Source organism: Globicephala melas, chromosome 12, assembly GCF_963455315.2.
Source record: "Globicephala melas chromosome 12, mGloMel1.2, whole genome shotgun sequence".
Classification (NCBI taxonomy): Eukaryota; Metazoa; Chordata; class Mammalia; order Artiodactyla; family Delphinidae; genus Globicephala; species Globicephala melas.
Genome location: NC_083325.1, coordinates 60,783,105 through 60,805,451, shown reverse-complemented (window position 1 = coordinate 60,805,451; position 22,347 = coordinate 60,783,105). Strand labels below are relative to the sequence as shown.

At 38.0% G+C, this 22,347-nt stretch overlaps 2 protein-coding genes across 6 annotated transcripts in view; one reads left to right on the top strand and one right to left on the bottom strand.

Annotated features, from left to right (window-relative positions):
- The first annotated feature begins 6 nt into the window (after positions 1-6).
- On the top strand, positions 7-22,266 carry NDUFAF7 (NADH:ubiquinone oxidoreductase complex assembly factor 7). 3 transcript variants are annotated; one of them, XR_004039888.2, is made up of 11 exons: positions 7-125; positions 434-597; positions 4,478-4,558; positions 5,522-5,632; positions 9,259-9,472; positions 10,292-10,350; positions 11,038-11,148; positions 13,725-13,868; positions 15,186-15,359; positions 15,889-16,180; positions 21,939-22,266. XR_004039888.2 is itself a non-coding variant. In XM_030857912.2 (10 exons), the coding sequence occupies exons 1-10, from the start codon at positions 74-76 to the stop codon at positions 16,102-16,104; spliced, it is 1,326 nt and encodes a 441-aa protein (XP_030713772.1). In that variant the 5' UTR covers positions 7-73; the 3' UTR covers positions 16,105-22,266. The 3 variants fall into 3 exon arrangements, 2 of the variants coding, with proteins under 2 accessions (XP_030713772.1, XP_060165695.1); XM_030857912.2 differs by having other exon boundaries at positions 15,889-22,266; XM_060309712.1 differs by lacking the exon at positions 4,478-4,558 and having other exon boundaries at positions 15,889-22,266.
- PRKD3 (protein kinase D3) overlaps positions 19,507-22,347 on the bottom strand; it is a 78,415-nt gene continuing 75,574 nt past the window's right edge. For all 3 annotated transcript variants that reach the window (XM_030857910.2, XM_030857911.3, XM_060309711.2), the window contains one exon: positions 19,507-22,200. In XM_030857910.2, the coding sequence (XP_030713770.1) occupies positions 22,027-22,200 (174 nt within the window). In that variant the 3' untranslated portion in view covers positions 19,507-22,026. The remainder of the gene's footprint in view (positions 22,201-22,347) is intronic.

Here is a 22,347-nt window from a genome sequence, read left to right as displayed (position 1 = left end):
AGGGCGTGTCCTCCCCCGGAAATAGGCGCATTTCCCACCTACGGACGCCTTGCAGCTGCGTGAGGAGTCTGGGATGAGCGTCTTGGCTGCGGCAGGCGCTGGGCGGCTGTGCGCCGTGCGCGCAGGTAAGCAATTGCGGTGCCCGAGCCCCCGTTGCCGCGAAAACCGCCCGGGGCGCCTTCTCCAGTTGAGGGGGCTCCGGGGCGCTCTGGGCTGCAGCCTGGAGTCCAGCGTCAGACACGAAACGGCTGTGTGGTCGTGGGCCAAGCGCGTGCCTGCTGCGCCCTTTGGGCGTGCTGAGGGCCCGAGACCGCTTTCCTGGCTTTGGCCGAGGTGAAGGGTTGACGAAGCCGCTTTGAAATCGCTCCGGCTGCTGTGCAGATGCCAGTACTAAGGTTTCTAATGAATGCCGTTTAATGTGTGTTTTCTACAGTCTTTACTTGTCTTTGGAGAGGAAAGTACTTCAGCTCCGGGAATGAGCCGGCAGAAAACAACCCGGTGACACCTATGCTGCGGCATCTTATGTACAAAATCAAGTCTACTGGTCCCATCACCGTGGCCGAGTACATGAAGGAGGTCTTGACCAACCCAGCCAAGGTATGGGTCGGGGAGCCCGGGGACCAGGCCCGCTCTAGCTGCGCTGCGAGGTGTGAACCAGGAGGATATGCTCAGAGAGGACCCCGAAGGTCCTCAGCCCTGGCAGTTGCCTTCCAGGGGAAGAGCCACGCTCGAAGACCTGGGGACACATAAATGAATCTGTCAGTTGGTCAGGGCTGGGTCAAGTCAGCGGCAGTGGCTTTAAAGAGAGGACAAGTTACAAAGATGTTCAGGGGACGATGTAACCGATTGGATTTATGAGATGAAGGAATGATGACTTCCCTGCCTGGGTTTATGGTAGATACTGGAGTCATTTTTCAGGAAGAAGTGAGTTCAGGAGGAGGTAGAGGTAGGAAAGAGTTCAGTCCGAACTCTTTGAATTTGAAGTGTTTGTGGGACTCAGGTGGAAATGTCCAATAGGCAACAGGAAATACGAATTTAGTGCCTGGAAAGCTGTGTTGGGATGGCATCAGCAGGCACTGGAAGAGTATTCCATTGAGAATGGAAGGTCTGGGCGTTTACGTTCTAGCATTAGGCATTGTCACAGGTTTTTGACCTTCATTTCCTTGTCTGCTCTGCAAAGTCACTTGGTGAAAGCCTGTGGTCCTTTTATTTTAGAATGTTTCACCTTTTGGTTGGGTTGAAATATGAGATCTGTGGAATGCTTGGATTCATTTGGCCTTTTGCTGTTGGATATAGTAGAGTGACTCAGGGTCCAGAGGTTTAGTAATGGAAGAGATCCTTTAATGCCTGTATGCAGTGTTACAATGTACCAAAAGTTCAGATAAGGAGAAGTTTTAAAACAAACATCTCTGGGTTAGAGTTGAGGTCCACTCATCATTTATCCATTTATTGAGGCGCCATATGTGCCAGGCACTGTCTCAGGCTCTGGGAATACTGCAGTGGACAATGGAGCATAGCACTTATGTTCTAGTGAGATAATGAACCATAAACAAGGAAACAAATAATTAAACAGGATCATTGTGGATTGTTGTAAGTGCTTCTGAGGGAGGAAAAAACAAACAAACAAAACTGGGTTAATAGGGATTGAAAGCAAATACTGTGGTGGGAATAGGGATTGTAGAAGTTCCTTAGGTAGGTGGTCAGGGAGGGCCAGTACATTTGAGCTGAGGCTTGAAGGATGGGGATGGGCCAGCCTGGCAAAAGTCTGGGAGAAGTGGGTTCCCAGCAGAGGATCCAGAAACACAAGGTTTTTAAGCTGGGAAATGCTTTGGTACACAGAGAAGAGAAGGGCACCAGTGTGGCTGCAGGGCAGTGACTGGTGGGTGGGAGGGTTTGATGGTGAGGAAAGTAGTATGAGATGAGTTTGGAGAGGAGCCAGTTCATGCAGTGCTTTCATGAAATTTAGATTTTTGTGTTAGTGCAATGGGAAACCTTTAGGAGGTGCATTCATGTACATTGTGTTGGCAGTGACATCAGGTGGAGATAGTAAGTGAGCTGTTGGCCATAAGAGTCTGGAGTTCGTAAGAAAGATTGGGCATGCATATATAAATTTGGTCATCATCAGTATATAGATGACGTTAAAATAAAAAGGAACCAGTGAGAGTATACTTAGAGAAGAGAAGGTTTTTCAGGAGTAAGCCTTGAGGTAGCTCAAATGCAAAGTAGAGGTTCTTAACCTAGGGATCCTTGAATAGAAATCGGGGTTTATAGACGTGGATGGGAATAAAAATTACACTTTTATTTTCATTAACCTCTAACTGAAGTTTAGTGTTTCTCTGATTATGAACATAGGCAACAACCAGTACCATCAGCAATACTCTGTGATTTTAGCGTCAGTGGAAATCACTGACATTGTCATATCACAACAGAGTGATCATGATATTTCAGAATACTATTGTACTTCTCTGTACTTTAAAACTTCATTATTTATTAGAACTTCAGCTCAATTTTGCTTTTTAATACACTTATAAAGGTGTATATATATTACTATATCACAAATTTATTTTTAAAATATTTGATAAGTATTTTTCTTTTTTTATAAATTTATTTATTTAGTTTTGGCTGTGTTGGGTCTTCGTTGCTGCGCGCGGGCTTTCTCTAGTTGCAGCGAGCGGGGGCTACTCTTTGTTGCAGTGTGCGGGCTTCTCATTGCGGTGGCTTCTCTTGTTGCGGAGCACGGGCTCTAGGCACGCAGGCTTCAGTAGTTGTGGCTCGCGGACTTAGTTGCTCTGCGGCGTGTGGGATCTTCCCAGACAAGGGCTCAAACCCGTGTCCCCTGTGTTGGCAGGCAGATTCTTAACCACAGCACCACCAGGGAAGCCTGATAAGTATTTTTCAGTTGATTTCATATTTAGTCCTGTGTGTTTTAAGTCCTGTGCATTTAAAAACATTCTATGAAGGGTCTGTAGTGTTCATTAGACTGCCAGAGTGGTTTGTTTCTCACACACACACACCCCACCCCTGAAATACTTCCTTATGAAGGGAAAGAGAAAGGCTAGAGGGGAGATGCTGTATGGAGTGAAAAAAATTTTTTTAAAGATGGAAGTGACTTAATTAAATTTATAATGCTGAGGGAGAAAAGTTGAAGCTGTAAGAGAAAGCTGTGATAGAAAGATCCTGGCCCATGGGGGCTATGTGAGGAATGGTGATTGAGCCAGAGAACAGGGTTAAGTTTGGAAAAGAGCAGAAGGTGTAGGTGTTTCAGACTTTGAGTCCCAAGGAAAGAATGGGAACAGTGGAGGCTGGATGGGGTCAGGAACCTGAGGAAGTCTATTTAATAACATTCTTTAATTCCTGTGTGGGCCAGAGCCCAGGTCACCTGCTGAGAGTAAGCTGGTAGAAGGAGGGGCTTGAAGGGCATAGGGAAATTTTAAACAATTCTTGAGTGTTTCTTGAAGGCTAGACACTACGCTAAAACTTGGTATATGAAGGTAAATAAGACATAGTCCTGTCCTCCAAATGACTAATCCTTCTGGTGAAAAATTTAGATATATAAAGAAATAAGTTTAGAAAAGGAGGCATGCGGTTTTGCCTGAGGTTGGAGGGCTGGAGGAGGAGGTCAGAGAAGATGGCATTTGAGCAGATTCAGTCTTACTGAGTAGAAGATTGCCAGGGAGAGATGGGAGAGGAGAAAGGAGAACATTTGCGATGGCAAGGATGTATGGCCAGGCAGGGCAAATTAAAAACAAAACAAAACAAAAACAAACAAATCAACTTTTTATTGAGATATAACATTCACATAGAAAAATGCAAAATCACATTTATACAGCTTGATGAATTTTTTTTTTTTTTTTTTGCGGTACGCGGGCCTCTCACTGTTGTGGCCTCTCCCGTTGTGGAGCACAGGCTCCGGATGCACAGGCTCAGCGGCCATGGCTCACGGGCCCAGCCGCTCCGTGGCATGTGGGATCTTCCCGGACCGGGGCACGAACCCGTGTCCCCTGCATCGGCAGGTGGACTCTCAACCACTGCGCCACCAGGGAAGCCCCAGCTTGATGAATTTTGACAAAGTGAACACTCCCGTGTCACCAGCACCCAGGTCAAGAAGCAGCCTCAAGAGCAGGCAGGGCTGATTTGAAACACAGTGGGAGAGGTTGGGCGAGGGGCTTGCAGGGCAGCCAGGGTCTTCGTGTGGAGGCAGGAGAGGGAGGGCAGCTGTGCAGTGTGGAGAGGGGCCCTGCTTGGCTTCTGCCTTTGTAGTCAAGGAGTGATTGTTTTTCTACCAGTTCTGCAAAATGACTGTTACTTTGTAAAATTTACATAAAGACGCTGTTTATTTTGCTTATTTAGAAGAGAGAACTTTCTTATGAAATAACTTGTTTATCTCACTGTATACATTATGTGAGATTTTGGAGGGGTGTTTTAAAAAGCTTATTTGAAAATTAATTTGTTTTCTCCATTTTTTCTTTTTACTTAGGGCTATTATGTGAACCGTGACATGCTAGGAGAAAAAGGAGATTTCATTACTTCACCTGAAATAAGTCAGATCTTTGGGGAGGTAATATCCAACCTAAACTCTAGAAGAAACTAATTATCAAACATTTGAGAGTAGATCACGTAGTATTCTACAGTAGTGTTTTACAGCTTTGTTTTCGGTGATTCATCGAGTTTTAATTTTTTAGTGGTTTATATACTGAAGGAATAGAGAGTAATAGAGGTATCAAGGACATTTGAAAGGTTTATACCTTACTGTAGAAAAGGAAATGTAGAGATACAAAGGCCAGAAGGAAAGAAAAAGAAAAGAAATGGAAGAAAAGGTGTTGGAAAAGAGGAGAACCAGATGGAAAAAATGAGAATGGAAAGACAAAGAGAGACAACAGGCAAGGTGAAGAAGAAGGTTGAGAGTTCCCTCAAGAAGGAAGAGAGAAAAGATAAAAAATACTGAGGAATTAGTGGAATCAAAATGCACTCTATAGCCTATACCCCTTATTTAGCTGTATTTACAGTAGAAGTCTCCTTAAGAACTTTGAATTCTTTTCAGGAATTCTAGTTCATTTATTTCCATATATAACCTTTGATCACTTTAGAAATAGAAAATAGTACACAAAAGGAAGAAAAATCTAGGCATTAAAAAATATTATGACTTAAAGCCATGTAATTATTGAAATTACATGAATATGAAGAAATGGCAGAATCATATTTCATATGTCTGTTTGCTTTCAAATACTAGTACCTTTCAGTAAGTGATATCCTCTTATCTGTGTCATGGGACCTTTTATAGTAGAGGCTGCCTTTTAACTAGGTGTTTTCTTCTGTTATTAAGCTTCCTAAGTGGTGTGTGTTGTACTGTAGTCCCAGTGAAGTTCCTGTGTGCGTATACATATATTAACATGTTAAATAACGTGTATGGTTGTTAGGAAACATTTTGCCTTCCTGCGTAAAGTCTATTTACATAGAGTTTTATATTGTGGTATATTTTTATGCTTTATAATGCTTGAATGTAGTTCTTTCCTTGTCACAGCTCCTAGGGATATGGTTAATCAGTGAATGGATAGCCACTGGAAAAAATGCAGCTTTCCAACTGGTGGAACTGGGCCCAGGCAGGGGTACCCTCTTGGGAGATATTTTGAGGGTAAGTAATAAAAGAATGTCTTAAAGTCTCACGTACCTGACCCTTGTTACTTTTGACTGAGTTTGAAAACTTTGTTGATTTCCTTGGTTTTCAGTCTTATCTCCTTAATCTCATATTTCTCAGCTAAAATGTAATGTCAAAATAATATAATGAATCATTACTTGTTATGTTTCTAATCTTAAAAAATGGGGGTGAGGGGAGAATGTAAAAGCTAAAAGTATAAAACATTTAGAAGATATTATGGGAGAATATATTCATCTTCTGAGTAGGGAGTTTTTTACATTATATAAAAAGCAGAAGCCATAAAGGAAAAGATTAATAACTTCAAATACATTAAAATTAAGAACTTTTTTGTTCTTTAAAGAAACTAGGAACATTTTGTTCTTCAAAGACACCATAAAGAAAGTGACAAGACAAAACAAAGTGGGAGGAGTTATTTGTAACGCATATAACTAACAAAGAACTGGTAGTTAGAATACATAAAGAACTTTTTTCTTTTATAGATTTATTTAATTAATTAATTAATTTTTTATATTTTGGCTGCGTTGGGTCTTCTGTTGCTGTGCATGCTTTCTCTAGTTGCGGCGAGCTGGGGCTACTCTTTGTTGTGGTGCGAGGGCTTCTCATTGCGGTGGCTTCTCTTGTTGCGGAGCACGGGCTCTAGGCTCGCAGGCTCAGTAGTTGTGGCCCATGGGCTTAGTTGCTCTGCGGCATGTGGGATTTTCCTGGACTAGGGCTCGAACCTGTGTCCCCTGCATTGGCAGGCAGATTCTCAACCACTGCGCCACCAGGGAAGCCCCGAAGATCTCCTTTAAATCCGTAAGAAGGTGACAGATAACTCAGAAAAGTCACGCCAAAGATGTGAACAGGCCTGTCATAAAAGAGGAAATCCATGTGGCTAATGAAAACAAAAAGATGCTCAGACTCATTGGTAGTCAGGGAAATGAAAATTAAAATCACAGTGAGTAACCCCTGTACCCTCAAAATTAGAAAGTCTGACAACACCAAGGTTGTCAGACCTTGGTTGGTGAGGATGGGGAGCAAGGGGAACTCTCATGTACTGCTTGTAAGTATATTTTGGTACAACCCCTATGAATAGCTACGGGGCATATTCTACTAACATCAAAGTTACTTACATTGTATGTTCCAAAATAAATTGTGAGTTTATTTTGTGTGTACCTGACAAATCAGTGTAAAAAAAATGCATATTCAATTTAAAGAAATTTAAATTTCTTGGGCTTCCCAGGTGGCGCAGTGGTCGAGAGTCTGCCTGCCGATGCAGGGGTTGTGGGTTCGTGCCCTGGTCTGGGAGGATCCCACATGCTGCGGAGTGGCTGGGCCCGTGAGCCATGGCCGCTGAGCCTGTGCGTCCGGAGCCTGTGCTGCGCAACGGGAGAGGCCACAGCAGTGAAAGGCCCGCGTACTGCAAAAAAAAAAAAAAAAAAAAGAAAGAAGAAATTTAAATTTCTTGATGCTATATGATTTCTGCTTGAAATTAAGAATTGAAGGATTTTTTTTTCAAAGAAAATTTACAAATATCTGACAAATAAGAATCCTTATTATATTGTATGTTTTTGGTGGTGGGGGTAACCCACTGATTTATGTTTCCAGGGCTCTATTTTGTATCTTTTTAAATTGGCAAAGTCATTTGAATATAAAATATTTAATAAGATTCTCAAACAATATTTTGTTTCAAGAATTTTAAAAATTAAGCCCAAAGCTCTTTTTTCTTAAAAAAATTTTTTTTAATTGAAGTATAGTTGATTTACAGTGTTTCAGGTGTACAGCAAAGTGATTATATATATATTTTCAGATTACTTTCCATTATAGGTTATTATAAGATATTGAATATAGTTCCTTGAGCTATACAGTAGGTCCTTGTTGTTTATTTTATATATGGTAGTGTTTATTTGTTAATCCCAAATTCCTAATCCCTGTCCCCCATAATCCATTCTTTATGCTTGTCTTTTGGAAAGAAAATGCTTGGCTTTATCATTCCCCTGCGGAAACATCTTTGGCAGCTACCCTTTTATCAGTACAAGAAGTTCACAATCAGACTTGTTTCTGTGCTCTACCTTGAATTCCGTGCTCCAAACTATATGCACCAAACTATACCCACAGCTCTTAAAATGTCTAAAGGATGCTTCCCTAGATCAAGTCCTGAGAACTCTTAAAAAAACAAAGAATTTAAAGGAATGTAAAGAAAATAGCCAAAGGTGTAGTTACAGACTTTATTTTTGATCATATTTCTGAAGGATTTTTCTCTTGGCGAGAAGTTTTTCTATGTATAGTTTCATCTCAAAACTAAATTTGGAAAAGTCGCCTTGTCCTAATCAGTCTGTACCTGCATATTCATGTCTCAAAAGTAGGAGGCAAATCACCAGTATTAAATTCAAATGAAAAATATATTGATGTACTTTATGCAATTGGCATTGAATTTTTAGCATTAAGATATTGATAAAACATTAGTATAGTCCTTTTTTTCCTCATGTTTACAGTAGCAAAAAAATGTGTGTGGCTAAGAAGAAATTGAAAATGGGAAAGAATCTCAGAGTTAAACTGTCAAGTAATTAGTGCCATTCAAATCTGATTTCTTGTGGATACAGTCTGATCATCTCAGGGGTGAGACTATTTTGTAGGCATAGCAGCTTTTTCGTTTTCTTTTTTTCTTTATTTTTTTTCAAGCTGTTGCCACAGCCTCCTGCTGCCCAAGGTTTGCTGGCCTAATCACTTGAGATACAGCAGTTTGACTTTCGCATCACTTTCTAGGGCCCTACTTGCTGTATCAGTGGCTAGCCAATGATCTTCTTTGGGATACTCCCTTCATAGCAGCTTTCTATTTTTATTTTATTTTTTTTTAATTTTATTTATTTATTTTTGGCTGTGTTGGGTCTTGTTTCTGTGCGAGGGCTTTCTCTAGTTGTGGCAAGTGGGGGCCACTTTTCATCGCGGTGCGTGGGCCTCTCACTATCACGGCCTCTCTTGTTGCGGAGCACAGGCTCCAGACGCGCAGGCTCAGTAGTTGTGGCTCACAGGCCTAGTTGCTCCGCGGCATGTGGGATCTTTTCAGACCAGGGCTCGAACCCGTGTCCCCTGCATTGGCAGGCAGATTCTCAACCACTGCGCCACCAGGGAAGCCCCCATAGCAGCTTTTAAAAATCAAGCCTAGCTCTTTACCCATGAACTTGCTGTGTGGCCCCAGGTGTGATGTGTATAATAATTTTCAGGTCTTATAAGTAATAAATCTGTTTTTTCAAAGTTAAAAAAAAATCAAGGCTATATACATTTTATTTCTTGGGTCTTTTTTTAGACTCCCTAATCTGAATCATTGTTTTTATTGGATGCTAAAGCTTTTATTTTCATTTGTTAGTCCTAATTCTAATTTTTATCAGTAGGAAACCAAACTGTACTGTGTACTATGTACTGTTTGTTTCTTATATGGACTATGTTTAATAACTCCGGTAGGTTATGATGCTCATAGACTGCTGGAGAGTGACTTGTGTGAGGTTCTCTGAAACCAATTATTACTTTTGCTGTGACATGAGCAAATTATTGAGGTAAATGGTTAGAAAACCTAAAATCTGCTCAACAAGATTTTGCCGATTTCTTCTTTTTTTTATATTTAGGTGTTCAGTCAGCTTGCATCTGTGCTGAAAAACTGTGACATTTCAATACATCTGGTAGAAGTGAGCCAAAAATTAAGTGAGATTCAAGCATTAACGTTGACTGAAGAGAAGGTCCTATTAGAGCGAAATGCTGGATCCCCAGTATATATGAAAGGTGTCACTAAGTCTGGAATTCCAATTTCCTGGTACCGAGATCTGCAAGATGTTCCAAAAGGTAATTATTTTACATTGATTAATGAAAGAATTTTTATCACAACCCCTCACAGTAGTGCTGGGTGACCACAACCTTGTAGAGCAATGTAGTAGATTGAGTTAGGGCTGCCAAGTCCCTTACCTATGGAGAACAGCATTGTGTTAGAAAATAATTTCATGTGGTGTTGCAAAAACCAAAGCAAACCAAAACCAAAACATGGATCTCGGTTGTACTTTTTATTTTTTCCCTACCCCTCAGATAGTACTGATGACGAAGTAGCCCAAGGCAGTGGGGCCCGAAGGAAGCAGTGTTAGTAGATGAGTTTACTTTAATTATCTCATCTTTTGATCATCCTTACTTGCCTAGAGGCAAGCAAGGGGTGGTAGGAGAATCCCTTCACTCCTCGAGAATGTTATATTGACGAGCCCCAGCTCAAACCTAAAGTGGTGGTCTGACCTTGGCCAAGGCACCACAGCCATTCCTGGCCTTAAGCGTCTTGGATGATTTTAGGAAATTCAAATCCTTTTCCAGCTAACAAATTTGAGTTCTGATTTCTTTTGGGCCTGGTGATGAATAAAACATTAAACTGATAACTGGGATATTTCAGCTCTCTGACCCTCTATGTGGAAAATGGGAATAGTAATAATTGTTCCTATGTATGTTCTGCACAGTAGGTTTGCCATGAAGAGGTGGGTGATTCTGTGGAAATTATAATTATGGAAGCATCACAAGTTCCATTACGAAGAACTATGCATTTTCTTTTTGTTAATGTTCAAAACAACCAATTGATTGCCTTGAAAATGCTGAAATGTTAATTTTTTTTCTTCTGTTTTTAAATAGAGTACAGCTTTTATCTTGCACATGAATTTTTCGATGTTCTTCCTGTGCATAAGTTTCAGGTATTGATGGGAAAGAAGTCACATTTATAATTGAATAACAAAGGGCCTTATGTTGTAAGAATAAACATTTATGGTGTTTAATTATTGTTGAAGTTAGCTATATCTGGAAGTTTGATGAATATAAATAATTGAAAGGCAAAAGTGAAATATTAAGAATTCTTAATTCTTAGGATATTAAGGATTCTTAATTCTTCTGGGATAAAGATGTATGAGAATGTAAGATAGTAAATCACTATAGTGCAATGAAGGATTATTTTTTAGCAACTATTTTTAAATTCCAAAAATTAAAACTTTTCTTCATTCTTTCTGTGAGGAGATTTAAGATTTGGTGGTAATGCACATGTACTGGTAACTTATAGGGTTAAGAGTATATATCATTATGTAGTAATTTGTTGGCAGAAGCTTCTGATTAGTCCTCCTAAGTCTGTTTTCCATTTTTGGGGCACTTTCCATGTTGCTTACTTCCTCCTCCATTTCTTATCTAAACAGCATTAATAGTTTGCATCTATCATTCTACTCATACTGTTAAAAGGAAATGAAGTAATGCCTTTAAATAATTTAAGTGGTAAAGTGCTCTGTAAATGTTAGTTATCTATCTTGTATATGATAAGAGGAGAAAAGTTATTTTGGTAGAGGCAATTTTGAGAACTTGCAAAAATTTGTTTTTATGTGTTATTTTGTGTTTAGAAAACACCACACGGATGGCGAGAAGTACTCATTGATATTGATCCACAGGTTTCTGATAAACTGAGATTTGTTTTGGCGCCTTGTGCCACCCCAGCAGAAGCCTTCATACAAGTAGGAATAATTTTTTTTTCTTAAGTTTATTGCCAACCAAATCTTCAGTCTTATTTTCTGAGTTAGTATTTTAGAGTTCCTTGTAACATGAAAGGTGCTTTTTATTAATAGTGAAAACGCACAGGATTTAGAGTCAGGAGACTGGGTTCAAATCATTTCTTAGCTGTGTGACCTTAATGTAATAAGAAAGTTAGTGCTTACTCAGCAAGTCCCTGACTGTCTCTGTTTACCTCAGTTCTCTATCAAATGGTGACAATATTGTCTACTTGACAGGAAGTTATGTATCTGTGAAAACAATGTAGTACAGTGTAAAGTAACAATAACAATATTTATTGAATATTTTGTATGTATTACTTTTTTTTTTTAATTTATTTTTGGCTGCACTGGGTCTTCGTTGCTGTGCACCGGCTTTCTCTAGTTGCAGCGAATGGGGGCTCCTCTTTGTTGCGGTGCGCAGGCTTCTCATTGCGGTGGCTTCTCTTGTTGCAGAGCACGGGCTCTAGGTGCGCGGGCTTCAGTAGTTGTGGCATGCAAGCTCAGTATTTGTGGCTCGTGGGCTCTAGAGTGCAGGCTCAGTAGTTGTGGCTCGTGGGCTGTAGAGCACAGGCTCAGTAGTTGTGGCACACAGGCTTAGTTGCTCCGCGTCATGTGGGATCTTCCCAGACCCGGGCTCGAACCCGTGTCCCCTGCATTGGCAGGTGGATTCTTAACCACTGCACCACCAGGGAAGCCCCAGTTACTCTATTTTCTCATTTAATTCTCAAAACTATTATTAGGTAAGTTGTATTATCACTCTCTTTGGGCTACTGTTAGAGCATGCCTTTTTTCTCATGCTTCCACCCAAATTAAAATTTGATTACTCCTTCTTTCTATTGTCCTCAAGGAATAATTGCAAGAGCCTGTGTATCTTCGGTTTGAGTTTAAACGTTCAAAACACCTGTACTTCTCAGGAATGTTTGAGCTTTAGATTGCCTGTTTTATTCCCTTTTTTTCGAGCTCAGAAAAAGATGATTTCTACTTTCTGGACCATAACTAAGAATTTCTGCCTTAGAAGTTATCGATTTTAAAAGCAGAAGAGCTTTTAAACGTAAACCTATGAATTAAGTTTTCATTGCAAAGCTTAAGTTTAAAATGTCAGCCTAAGTGCTTGTGAGCATTTCTACTTTTTCATAGTCTGGCTAATTTACCTGAGTGAGAAACAAATTCATAAAGCTCCTGAGAGCTAACCCCCCGGGAGTTCATTTTTTTAGGTCTTCACTTGAATAGTGTACACTTATGAGAAAGGGAGTGATGATTTCCCTCTCATTTGGATGGAGCAAATGGTAATGGAATCTCTTGTCTTGAAGAGCAGTCTAGGATATTAAGAATGTCAGCATGGAATGCTGAGTCGTGTCACTTTATGCCTGAAGCAGCTGACCCCATAGTTTATATAGTCAAACCACAGTAATTTATTTAATAGCACTGGAGGCTTAGTGGTTTATTATTTCATTTAATTCTCACAATAAGCCTAGTATATGAAATAGACTGTGAAAGGTTAAGTAACTTGTCTCTAGTAAGCAGTAGATGAGGTGAGACTCAAGGGCTGAGTCTGCCTGACTGTGTACCTCTTAGACCTGTGCCATTATAGGCAGAGACATCAGAGCAGGTCAGTACTTCACTTGTACTAGGTGTTAGGAGGGAGCAACAGTTAATGTACGTTTGCACAATGAGGAAAAAAATTTTTTCATTATCATAGGAATTAGTGAAATTTCGTATCTGCTAGTCCAGTTGGTAAGAATTACTATTTATTGCCAATACACGTTTTAAGCTAGTATGTACTTCTTGAGGACCCTTAGTTGAACATCTTGGGAAATTAGGGCTTCAGGTACATTGACACTAGTTTATAAGCTGGTGTTACTAGATATAGAGCATATCCTTGAGGTACCTTTTCCCGCTTAAGAAGGCAGATATACTTGCTTTAATAGGGTCTGTTTTGTTATATTGGATTTATATCATTTGTTCCGCCAGCACAACTTTTCAGTGTCTCTATGTGTCAGACACTGTTCTAGGCAGACAAAAATTCCTTTTCCATGCTTTCAACCCAGTGGAATATATTTATATGAATTACGATACAGAAGTAAAATCACCATAAATAAAATGATAATGTTCTTAGCCATCTGGAGGGTTGAGGGGGCATATGCCTTTCTATAAAAGGCATTAAAAGTAAAATATCTTTGTAAACTGAATGGATATCAGAGAACCAAGGAGTTCTGTATAATAGAAAGGACGTCATGTGAAAAGTTGAGTGTAGACAACATATTCATATTGAGAAGGAATTTATTTTTTTATTTAAAAAAAATTTTTTTTTTTTTTTTTTAATTTTTTTGGCTGTGCTACATGCGGGACTTTAGTTCCTTGACCAGGGACTGAACATGCGCCCCCTGCAGTGGAAGCGTAGTGTTCCAACCACTGGCCCACCAGGGAAGCCCTGAGAAGGAATTCATTTTTATTGTAACTAAGAAATGCTCATTGTAGAAAAACCCTAAGGAAACAGGTTTTTTGAATGATGTATTTTGATCCAACTGTTCCCTTACTAGTGTGATGAAACAAGGGATCACGTGGAGGTGTGTCCTGATGCTGGTGTTATTATTCAGGAACTTTCTCAACGCATTTCAGAAACTGGAGGTGCTGCCCTGATTGCTGATTATGGTCATGATGGAACTAAGACAGATACCTTCAGAGTATGTATAATTCAGTCACATGATTTATCAGAATTTAACTGGTAGTTTACTTACAGTTGTCATTTGTTAGGTTTGAAGCTCACTGAAGATCTTTATCTTATTTTGGTTTCTACAGTGCTTAGCACTGTTGTATTACATTATTTTATAATTAATCCATGTTATTATAATTACCCTTAACCCTGTATCTTACTGTCCACCTCTCCTTTGAACAGGGTCTGGATTGTCCGCATTATTCCTTAAGTTGCAGAACCTAGGTTTGCATAGATCCTAGTAAGCACCTGAATAATTCAAATTGAAAGATTTTCTTAAAAGTTCTTAAAAATTTCCCCTCCTTCATTTAAAAAAACATTACTTTTTATAGATTTGATCTAGCTACTGTAATCAAACCTTTTCTGTCATATTTTCAACACGTTTTTTCCTTTCCAGATGTATTGTTTTATCCTTCCTAAACATCCTTTCTTACGCTTTTGGAACAGGGGTCCCCAACCCCTGGGCCTCAGACCATTAGTGGTCCTCGGCCTGTCAGGAACCGGGCCGCACAGCAGGAGGTGAGCAGCAGGCCAGTGAGCGAAGCCTCATCTGCTGCTCCCCGTCGCTCCCATTACCACATGAACCATCCCCAAAATTGTCTTCCACGAAAGCGGTCCCTAGTGCCAAAAAGGTTGGGGACCGCTGTCTTGGAATATGATCAATTCTGTTCGATATACTTTAATTAAAGTATACTGAAATACATTTAACTAGATGTTATTAAGTCATTTTCTAGATCGGTGTTTCTCAGTTTCTAACTTTGTTCTTTTAAAGAAAAACCTGGAGAGTTTTTTTTTCTTTAAGCACTGATTCTCTAGGCTTATCTCCAGGATTCTGATTTGCTGGGTCTGGGTAGAGTCCAGTAACATGTTCTCAGGTGATTTTTTTAAAAATAATTTTTATTGGAGTATAGTCACTTTGCTCTCAGGTGATTCTGATGCATATAGTTGATGGATACACTTTGTAAAACACCATCTAGGTTCTGGTAACCTGAATTCATCTGGAGAATTCTCTCTTATACTTCATCACCATGGGCATTAATGAAAATTTTAAACAACTGTCAAAGGCAGCATCTTCAGGCACTATAACATAGCACTTTATAGTGGGTTTTCCACATAGCATCTCATTTGAAGAAAGCGTGCTATTTGGTAAGAGTTTGTAAACCACTGATATTGGCTATATTTTCAACAGTTGTTATGTAAAATGTACTAAAATGGTAGCATTTCTTTAATCTTGATAATGATAACCATAAAGGTACAAAAACTCATCGTTCAAAAAATTATGTTCAAGGGGTTTTGTGGCCACAGGCTTCATGATGTCTTAATTGCCCCGGGAACAGCAGACCTCACAGCTGACGTGGACTTCAGTTACTTGCGCAGAATGTCCCAGGGGAAAGTAGCTTCTCTGGGTCCAATAAAACAGCAGACATTTTTAAGAAATATGGGCATTGATGTCCGGCTGAAGGTAATGATTTATGTTATTTCACTGTTATTAAATATTTTAATTTCATACTATTTCAATAAATATTTTAAGTTCACTTGGCCTTAATGCTCTTGTTGTTAGTCAGATCCTTGGTATTCCAGTCTTTTCAGTACTATAGGGTTCAGTGTAACCAGACAGCCTGGGGGTGGAGCAGCCTGGTAAGTTCCATGCATCTCTCCTGATGTAAAATGAAGACTTGCAAATAATATTCACGTTTGTTAAGAAAACCTGACTGCCTGTATGAGTACGAATTTTACAACTGTTTTGAAGACATCTTAACCCTTCAGTGTAGATCAAACCACCTGGGAATATTTGCTAAACATACAAATCCATAGGTTTGGGTCACAGCAACCTGTGTCTTTAATAAACACACCATGATTCTAAGGTAGATGATCAGAAATTACATTTTAAGCACTGTTTTATTGAATAGCTAATAGTCATTAGTATTGCTGCAAATAACTAGGAATCCTTTCTCCTGGTTATTTTCACTAAGAAATCTTTTTCTTTTCAGGTTCTTTTAGATAAATCAGATGAGCCATCACTGAGGCAGCAGTTACTTCAGGGCTATGATATGTTAATGAATCCTACGAAGATGGGAGAAAGATTTAACTTTTTTGCCTTGATACCTCATCAGAGACTTCATGGTAGAAATCATCAGATGAATGCATGTCAGTCAAAACCCTCTCCATCACCTGTAGCTGGGTTTGGTGAACTTGCTTGGCGGTGATATTTCAGTTTGGACTTTCTACTCCCAAGTTGGCCTAAGAAACTAGACTAAAGGGAACACATTTTATATATCACAGGTAAAATAAGTATTAAAATATTTTATCTCTTCACAGCCAATAAAAATAGCCCATACAGTACAACTGAAAATTGATCTTTTAAGATTGTGTTTGATTCTTGGTACAAATGTGTGTTCTCAATTTAATGAAACTTATTATTGGGTTTCCTCTAATTAATAAAGCTCGTTGCTGTATTTTTATTTTAAAATGTAAACATGAATTCTGATTGGTTTTATAACTGGAAACAACTGGCCATTCACAGGGGACTGATTAAATAGAACTATCCATATATTTTTAAAATGAGGTAGAGTAGTATGTTCTGACATAGATTGCTAAGATTCAGTAAGTGAAAAAGTAGGGTGCAAAATGTTTTGTAGTTATGATTCCATTTTTGTTGGAGAAAAGCTACATTTAAAGAAATGCTTAGAAGTAATTTCACAGCAATTAAAACACTAAATGCGGACTGGTTGTTTTCTGTTCAGTGATACTTACTTTTATATAAAAAGTAAGGAAAGGATGCCCAATAATCACTAGTTATTAAAGGGACTGTCTTCTCCATTGTATATTGTTTCCTCCTTTGTTGTAGATTAATTGACCATAGGTGCGTGAGTTTATTTCTGGGCTCTCTGTTCTGTTCCATTGATCTGTGTGTCTGTTTTTGTGCCAATATGCTGTTTTGATAACTGTAGCTTTGTAGTAAGGTCTGAAGTCAGAGAGCATGATACCATCAGCGTTGTTCTTTTTTCTCAAGATTGCTTTGGGAATTTGGGTCTTTTGTGGTTCCATATTAATTTTAGGATTATTTGTTCTAGTTGTATGAAAAATGTCATGGGTATTTTGATGGGGATTGCATTAAATCTGTAGATTGCTTTTGGGTAGTATTGACATTTTAACAATATTAATTCTTCCAATCCAAGAACATAGGACATATTTCCATTTCTTTGTATCATTTTCAGATTCCTTCTTCAGTGTTTTATAGCTGTCAGAGTATAGGTCTTCCACCTTCTTGGTTATTTATTCCTAGATATTTTATTCTTTTTGATGCCGATTTTAAATGGGATTGTTTTCTGGCTTTCTCTGATAGTTCATTATTTGTGTATAGAAAAGCAACAGATTTCTGTGTATTAATCTTGTATCCTGCAAGTTTACTGGATTCGTTCTAACAGTTTTTTGGTGGAGACTTTAGGGTTTTCTATGTACAGTATCATGTCATCTGCAAATAGAGACAATTTTATTTTTTCCCTTCCAATTTGGATTTTAGAGGGAAGATTTTCAGCTTTTCCCTATTGAGTGTGGTTAAGTGGCCTTTATTATGTTGAGATATGTTCCCTCTATATCAACTTTGTTGAGAGTTTTTATCATGAATGTTAAATTTTGTCAGATGCTTCTTCTCTTTTGAGATGATCATATGATTTTTATCCTTTTGTTAATGTAGTGGGTCACACTGATTGATTTGCAAATATTGAACTATCCTTGTGTTCCTGGAATACATCCCACTTGATCATGGTGTGTGATCCTTTTAATATATTGTTGGATTCAGTTTGCTAACTTATGAGGATTTTTTGCATCTATATTCATCAAAGATACTGGACTGTAATTTTCTTCTTTTGTAGAGTCCTTATCTGGTTTTGGTACTAGGATAATAATGGTGGTCTTGTAGAATGAATTTGGGAGCATTCCATTCTCTTCAGTTTTTGGAATAGTTTGAGAAGGTTAGGTATTAGCTTTTCTTAGTATGTTTAGAATTCCCCTGTGAAGCCTGAACTTTGGTTTGCTGGGAGGTTTTTTATTAATTACAAATTCAATTTCACTACTAATGACTGGTCTGAACTGTTCAGATTGTCTGTTTCTTAACTCAGTCTTGGCAGGTTGTATGTTTCTAGAAATTTTTCCATTTCTTCTAGGTTGTCCACTTTGTTGGCATATAATTGTTTGTAGTATTCTCTTATGATTTTTTTTTTTTGTATCTCAGTAGTACAGCTGTTGTTTCTCCTCTTTCTTATTTTGTTTATTTGGGTCCTCTCTTTTTTCTCAATGAGCCTGGCTAAAGGTTTATCAATTTTGCAAAAAGGTTTATCAATTTTGTTTATCTTTTCAAAAAGCCAGCTCTTGGTTTCATTGATGTTTTCTGTTGTTTTTTGGTCTCTATTTTATTTCCTCTCTTATAATTATTATTTCCTTCCATCTACTAACTTTGGGCTTTGTTCTTCTTTTTCTAATTCCTTTAGACAGTAGGTTAGGTTATTTGAAATTTTTCTTCTTTCTTGAGGTAGGCCTTATATTGCTATGAACTTCAATAATCACTATTAAATTTCCCAGTCTGGTTTGAGGGGTGGGAAAAGACTTACTTTTTTTAATTTGTCCTCCTTTTTGGTATTTGAATTTTTTACCATATTCTTCTGTGAATTTTATAATTAAAATTAGATTAAAAAAATTTTTAAAGTCACAGTAATACCAGTAAACCTAACAGGTACTTAAAATATGACTTAGAATAAATCCAGACTGCTTAGGAGGAATAATTTTCTAAATTGAGTTAATTCTCTCTTATTTTCAGATAATTGTCAAGATTTAGTTCTATAAGTTCTCATTTTTTGGTTCAAAAAACTTTTATTAATAGCAGACATATGGACTTTCTGAAGAACTGTTATATAAGCAACACAAATTTGTGAAATTAAAGAAAATACTAGCTATATGTTTTGAATTTATAGCTTAACTATATTGGAAATTCACTGGCAGAGTGATGAATGGTTGTTTCTTATTGCTTCTTTGGCTTCACTGAGAACAGGACTAGCATTCTCTATCTCATGCTAAATTAAAGGAAGATGGAGGCCTTATTTTTCAGATGCTGCTCAACTTTGGGCCATTCCTAGCCACCCTTAAAGACTCGGTTGGAGAATTTTTAGAAGATTAAAATGCCCATAGTTGGCCCTTCCCAATTATTTAATAGTTTTTATGATTAAGGGGAAAGAGGCAATGCTTCTTGACACCTATACATGTACTTTGGTATTAGGTATTTAACTTAAGTCTTCTGGCAGTTGCAGTAGTGGAATATTTGATGGTAGTTTCTGAAAAACCTAAAATTATTCCAAACTTTCATTCCAAGAAGTGAGACCTTGAGGTTATTACCTCAAATTTTGTATAAAATTGTAATAATGAGTTGTTTGTTATTTTAGTCAGATTTAAAAAAAAAAAATCTGTGTTCTTAAATATAGCATTGGTTTCATTTACAAATACTATTTCCGAAACAGTTCTATTACCAAAGCCTGGGAAAAGAACACAACCAAATAAAATATTCTTTGGATACCTCTACTAGAGATAGGCTCAGGTTTTCACATGGAAAAGTATGGTGATATGGAAATACATTTTATTATCAAGCTTCTTTGAGGATATTTACAAAAAGTGGGATGTAATAAAAAATAAAAATGTACTAAACAGTGTCATTATAGACTACTTTGTACATTATCAAATGTTTCTAACAATTATTTCTTATACAAACACAATGACTTCAAGACAAAAAAAGGTTATGCAGGTTATACAGTAACTGGAGAAATTACTCAACTCCAAATTATCTGACAGTGCCTTTACATTTTTTTTTTTTAGAAAACTTCTTAGGCATTCAACAGAAACAAAAAGAGTGCAATTAATTTCATGGCTTGTAAAGTTTGATTATATAAGTATAGCAAACAAACGTCATTCCAGTTAATTATCATTTTACGCAGTAAAACCACAATAGGGTGCCTAGTGACTCAGAATTACTTCATTTTAGCACACTGATATAAACACTTACTTTAGAGAAATTTGGGGAAGTTATCCTCTATCACAGGGAAAATACACTTTCCAAAGGTTTTGCAAAATTAATTTGGTTTAATTTTTTAAACTCCTATTTGACAATGAAATACTGAGACATTGTGGAATGTCTCCTGGAGATATTTAGGGGTAGGCAGTATAGTAAAATGGTTAGGAGGGGTAAGGACGACTCTGGAGCCACATTGCCTGGGTTCAAACCCACATCCTAACTGTGACCTTCAGCAGCTAGTTACTTAATTTCCCTGTGCCTCAGTTTCCTTATCTGTGAGAGGGAGTTCACGTGCACTTACCTCATGGCTGTTGTGAGAGTAAAACACATAAAGAGCTCAGAAAAGAGGAGCACTGTGTGTTTCCTTCCATTCTCAAGGATATTTTTAGTCCTAGATAAGGCAGTAGCTTCAGGATCTCTAAGGGCCCTCTCAGTCTTAGTCTGTTCACAAGAAGAACATTCTTTTCCTTTGCTACCTCAAATTCTGTGGGCAGTGACAGTTAACACATTTATAACTTTTAGCTTATCAACATCTGATCTTCACAACAACACTGTGAGAAAGGTACAGGCAAGAATTATAATCTTTATTTTATAGATTGAGGAACTCAAGGCTCAGACAGATTGTCACCTGCTGAGGCCAACACAGGTAATTAAAGAACGGAGCCAGAGTTTTTGGCTCCACATCTTTGGCTCTTTTTTGGAGGGAAAAATGTTTACAATGATTACTGAGGAATCAAACAAAAAGTCCCTAGATTTTTTATAAGTGAATGGTCCCACCAGATCTTTAACTTTTTTGGGGGAAAACTGTTAGTAACTTTTAAAAAGCTATGAAAAAGTCTAACCTCTTAAATATGATATCTGGATAGAAAAAAATGTCTTTAGCTGGCTGCTGAAGCTGCAGTGTTTAAAAAAAAAAAAACTTATTTCATTCTTTCATTTGCTCAGCTGATAATACAGCCGTACTCTTATAAACTGTTTCATGCTCCACCCCGTCCACTCCCTCAAACTGCTTAAAATATAATTGGTTTTAAAACATTCCAGGTATCTGTAAAGCCTTCCAATAAGCTAAAGGAAGAACAAAAGGATGCTGTTATTCTTTCCTGTAGCATTAACTGACTCTGCACTGGCCTACTTTTAGCATATATTTAATTTTCTTCCTCAAATTATTCAACCCTATGTAAAGATAAATTGTGTAGTTAGAATTCAGATCTATACCTATTAAATGTTGGAATCCAATTGTGGCACCACAATGGCGTCAGTGGGAACGTGAATATTTAGCAGCAGAGTTGAGCTATAAGAAGACATACATAACAACTCAGCACTGAGACCAGCAGTTCCTACTCCTGGTTTTGTACATCAGTTGTCCCGAATGACCTTAGGGGCTGTTGCAACATAGCAATACTTACAAAAGGTGACAACTTAATTTTCATGTTCCAAAGAGCATATTCAGAATTTCAACTCCAAAAGGGTTAGGGATCACTGTTTTGGAGTCTTGACTGACCTAAAAAAGAAACGTAAAACAGTCCAGCACTCCCTTTCCAGGAGTCTAGGAAAAACCCCTCAATGCCTCTATGGTCGGTTAAACAAATGTTTATAAAGTCTATAGGAAATGGCATGCTGACAGCCTCTCAGTTACTGCATAAATGCACATCTGTTTAGTAATCAACCTTGTAACTCTTGTATGATTTGGTCAAGCTATGCAATAACTGGACTCTAGCTTGCCTTTTTCTCCTTTTTAAAAAAATGTTAAGAATAGGAAAGGGAAGATAAATTAAGTGCCACTATTGTACTAAAATGAACGATTACGAAAAATACAAAAACCAGTTATTGCTTATGCTGTAAAAATTTATGAAAAGCTTTATCTTGGGTTCCATTATGTGTTTTTATTACTCAGTTTCCCCTCTTGTACCTACTCAATATGAACTACAGTATTGGTGTCACTGATTCCTTATCGTATTTCCTCATGTCTTTGCATCCTTTCAGATGACAACCTACAAAGAACAACAGTTATGCAGCAAAATACCAGTCCATAACATGAAATCCTTCCTTATTGAAGTTAGCTCAATAATAATTAAGGATCCTCTTCCATGTCATCTGGATTGGGAGCCATAATGAAGTGCTTTGGGTATACAAGGTTGTGTGTATATGCATGTATTTCCCAGCGGGCATCGTCACTTTCGTGTGTAATGTAACGTTCACCAATGCGAGTTTCAAATTCTCTAAGGTCAAGCCAAGTCTGATAGTCCTAGGGAAAAAAAAAGATTATGAACCATAAAAGAAACAATACTGTCAACCTTCTTTTTTTTTTTTTGCTCAGCACCCTAGTCATAAAATTGACAACCCCTACCTCCTAAATACTTGTTATACAATAAGTTCATTTGTAATATTTTAA

Excerpts from the sequence above, each read along its gene's own strand:
- NDUFAF7 (XM_030857912.2), top strand. The coding sequence starts at position 74 with ATGAGCGTCTTGGCTGCGGCAGGCGCTGGGCGGCTGTGCGCCGTGCGC. Across the intron at positions 9,473-10,291 it reads TCTGCAAGATGTTCCAAAAG|AGTACAGCTTTTATCTTGCA; the intron begins GTAATTATTTTA and ends GTTTTTAAATAG. Across the intron at positions 11,149-13,724 it reads CAGCAGAAGCCTTCATACAA|TGTGATGAAACAAGGGATCA; the intron begins GTAGGAATAATT and ends TTCCCTTACTAG.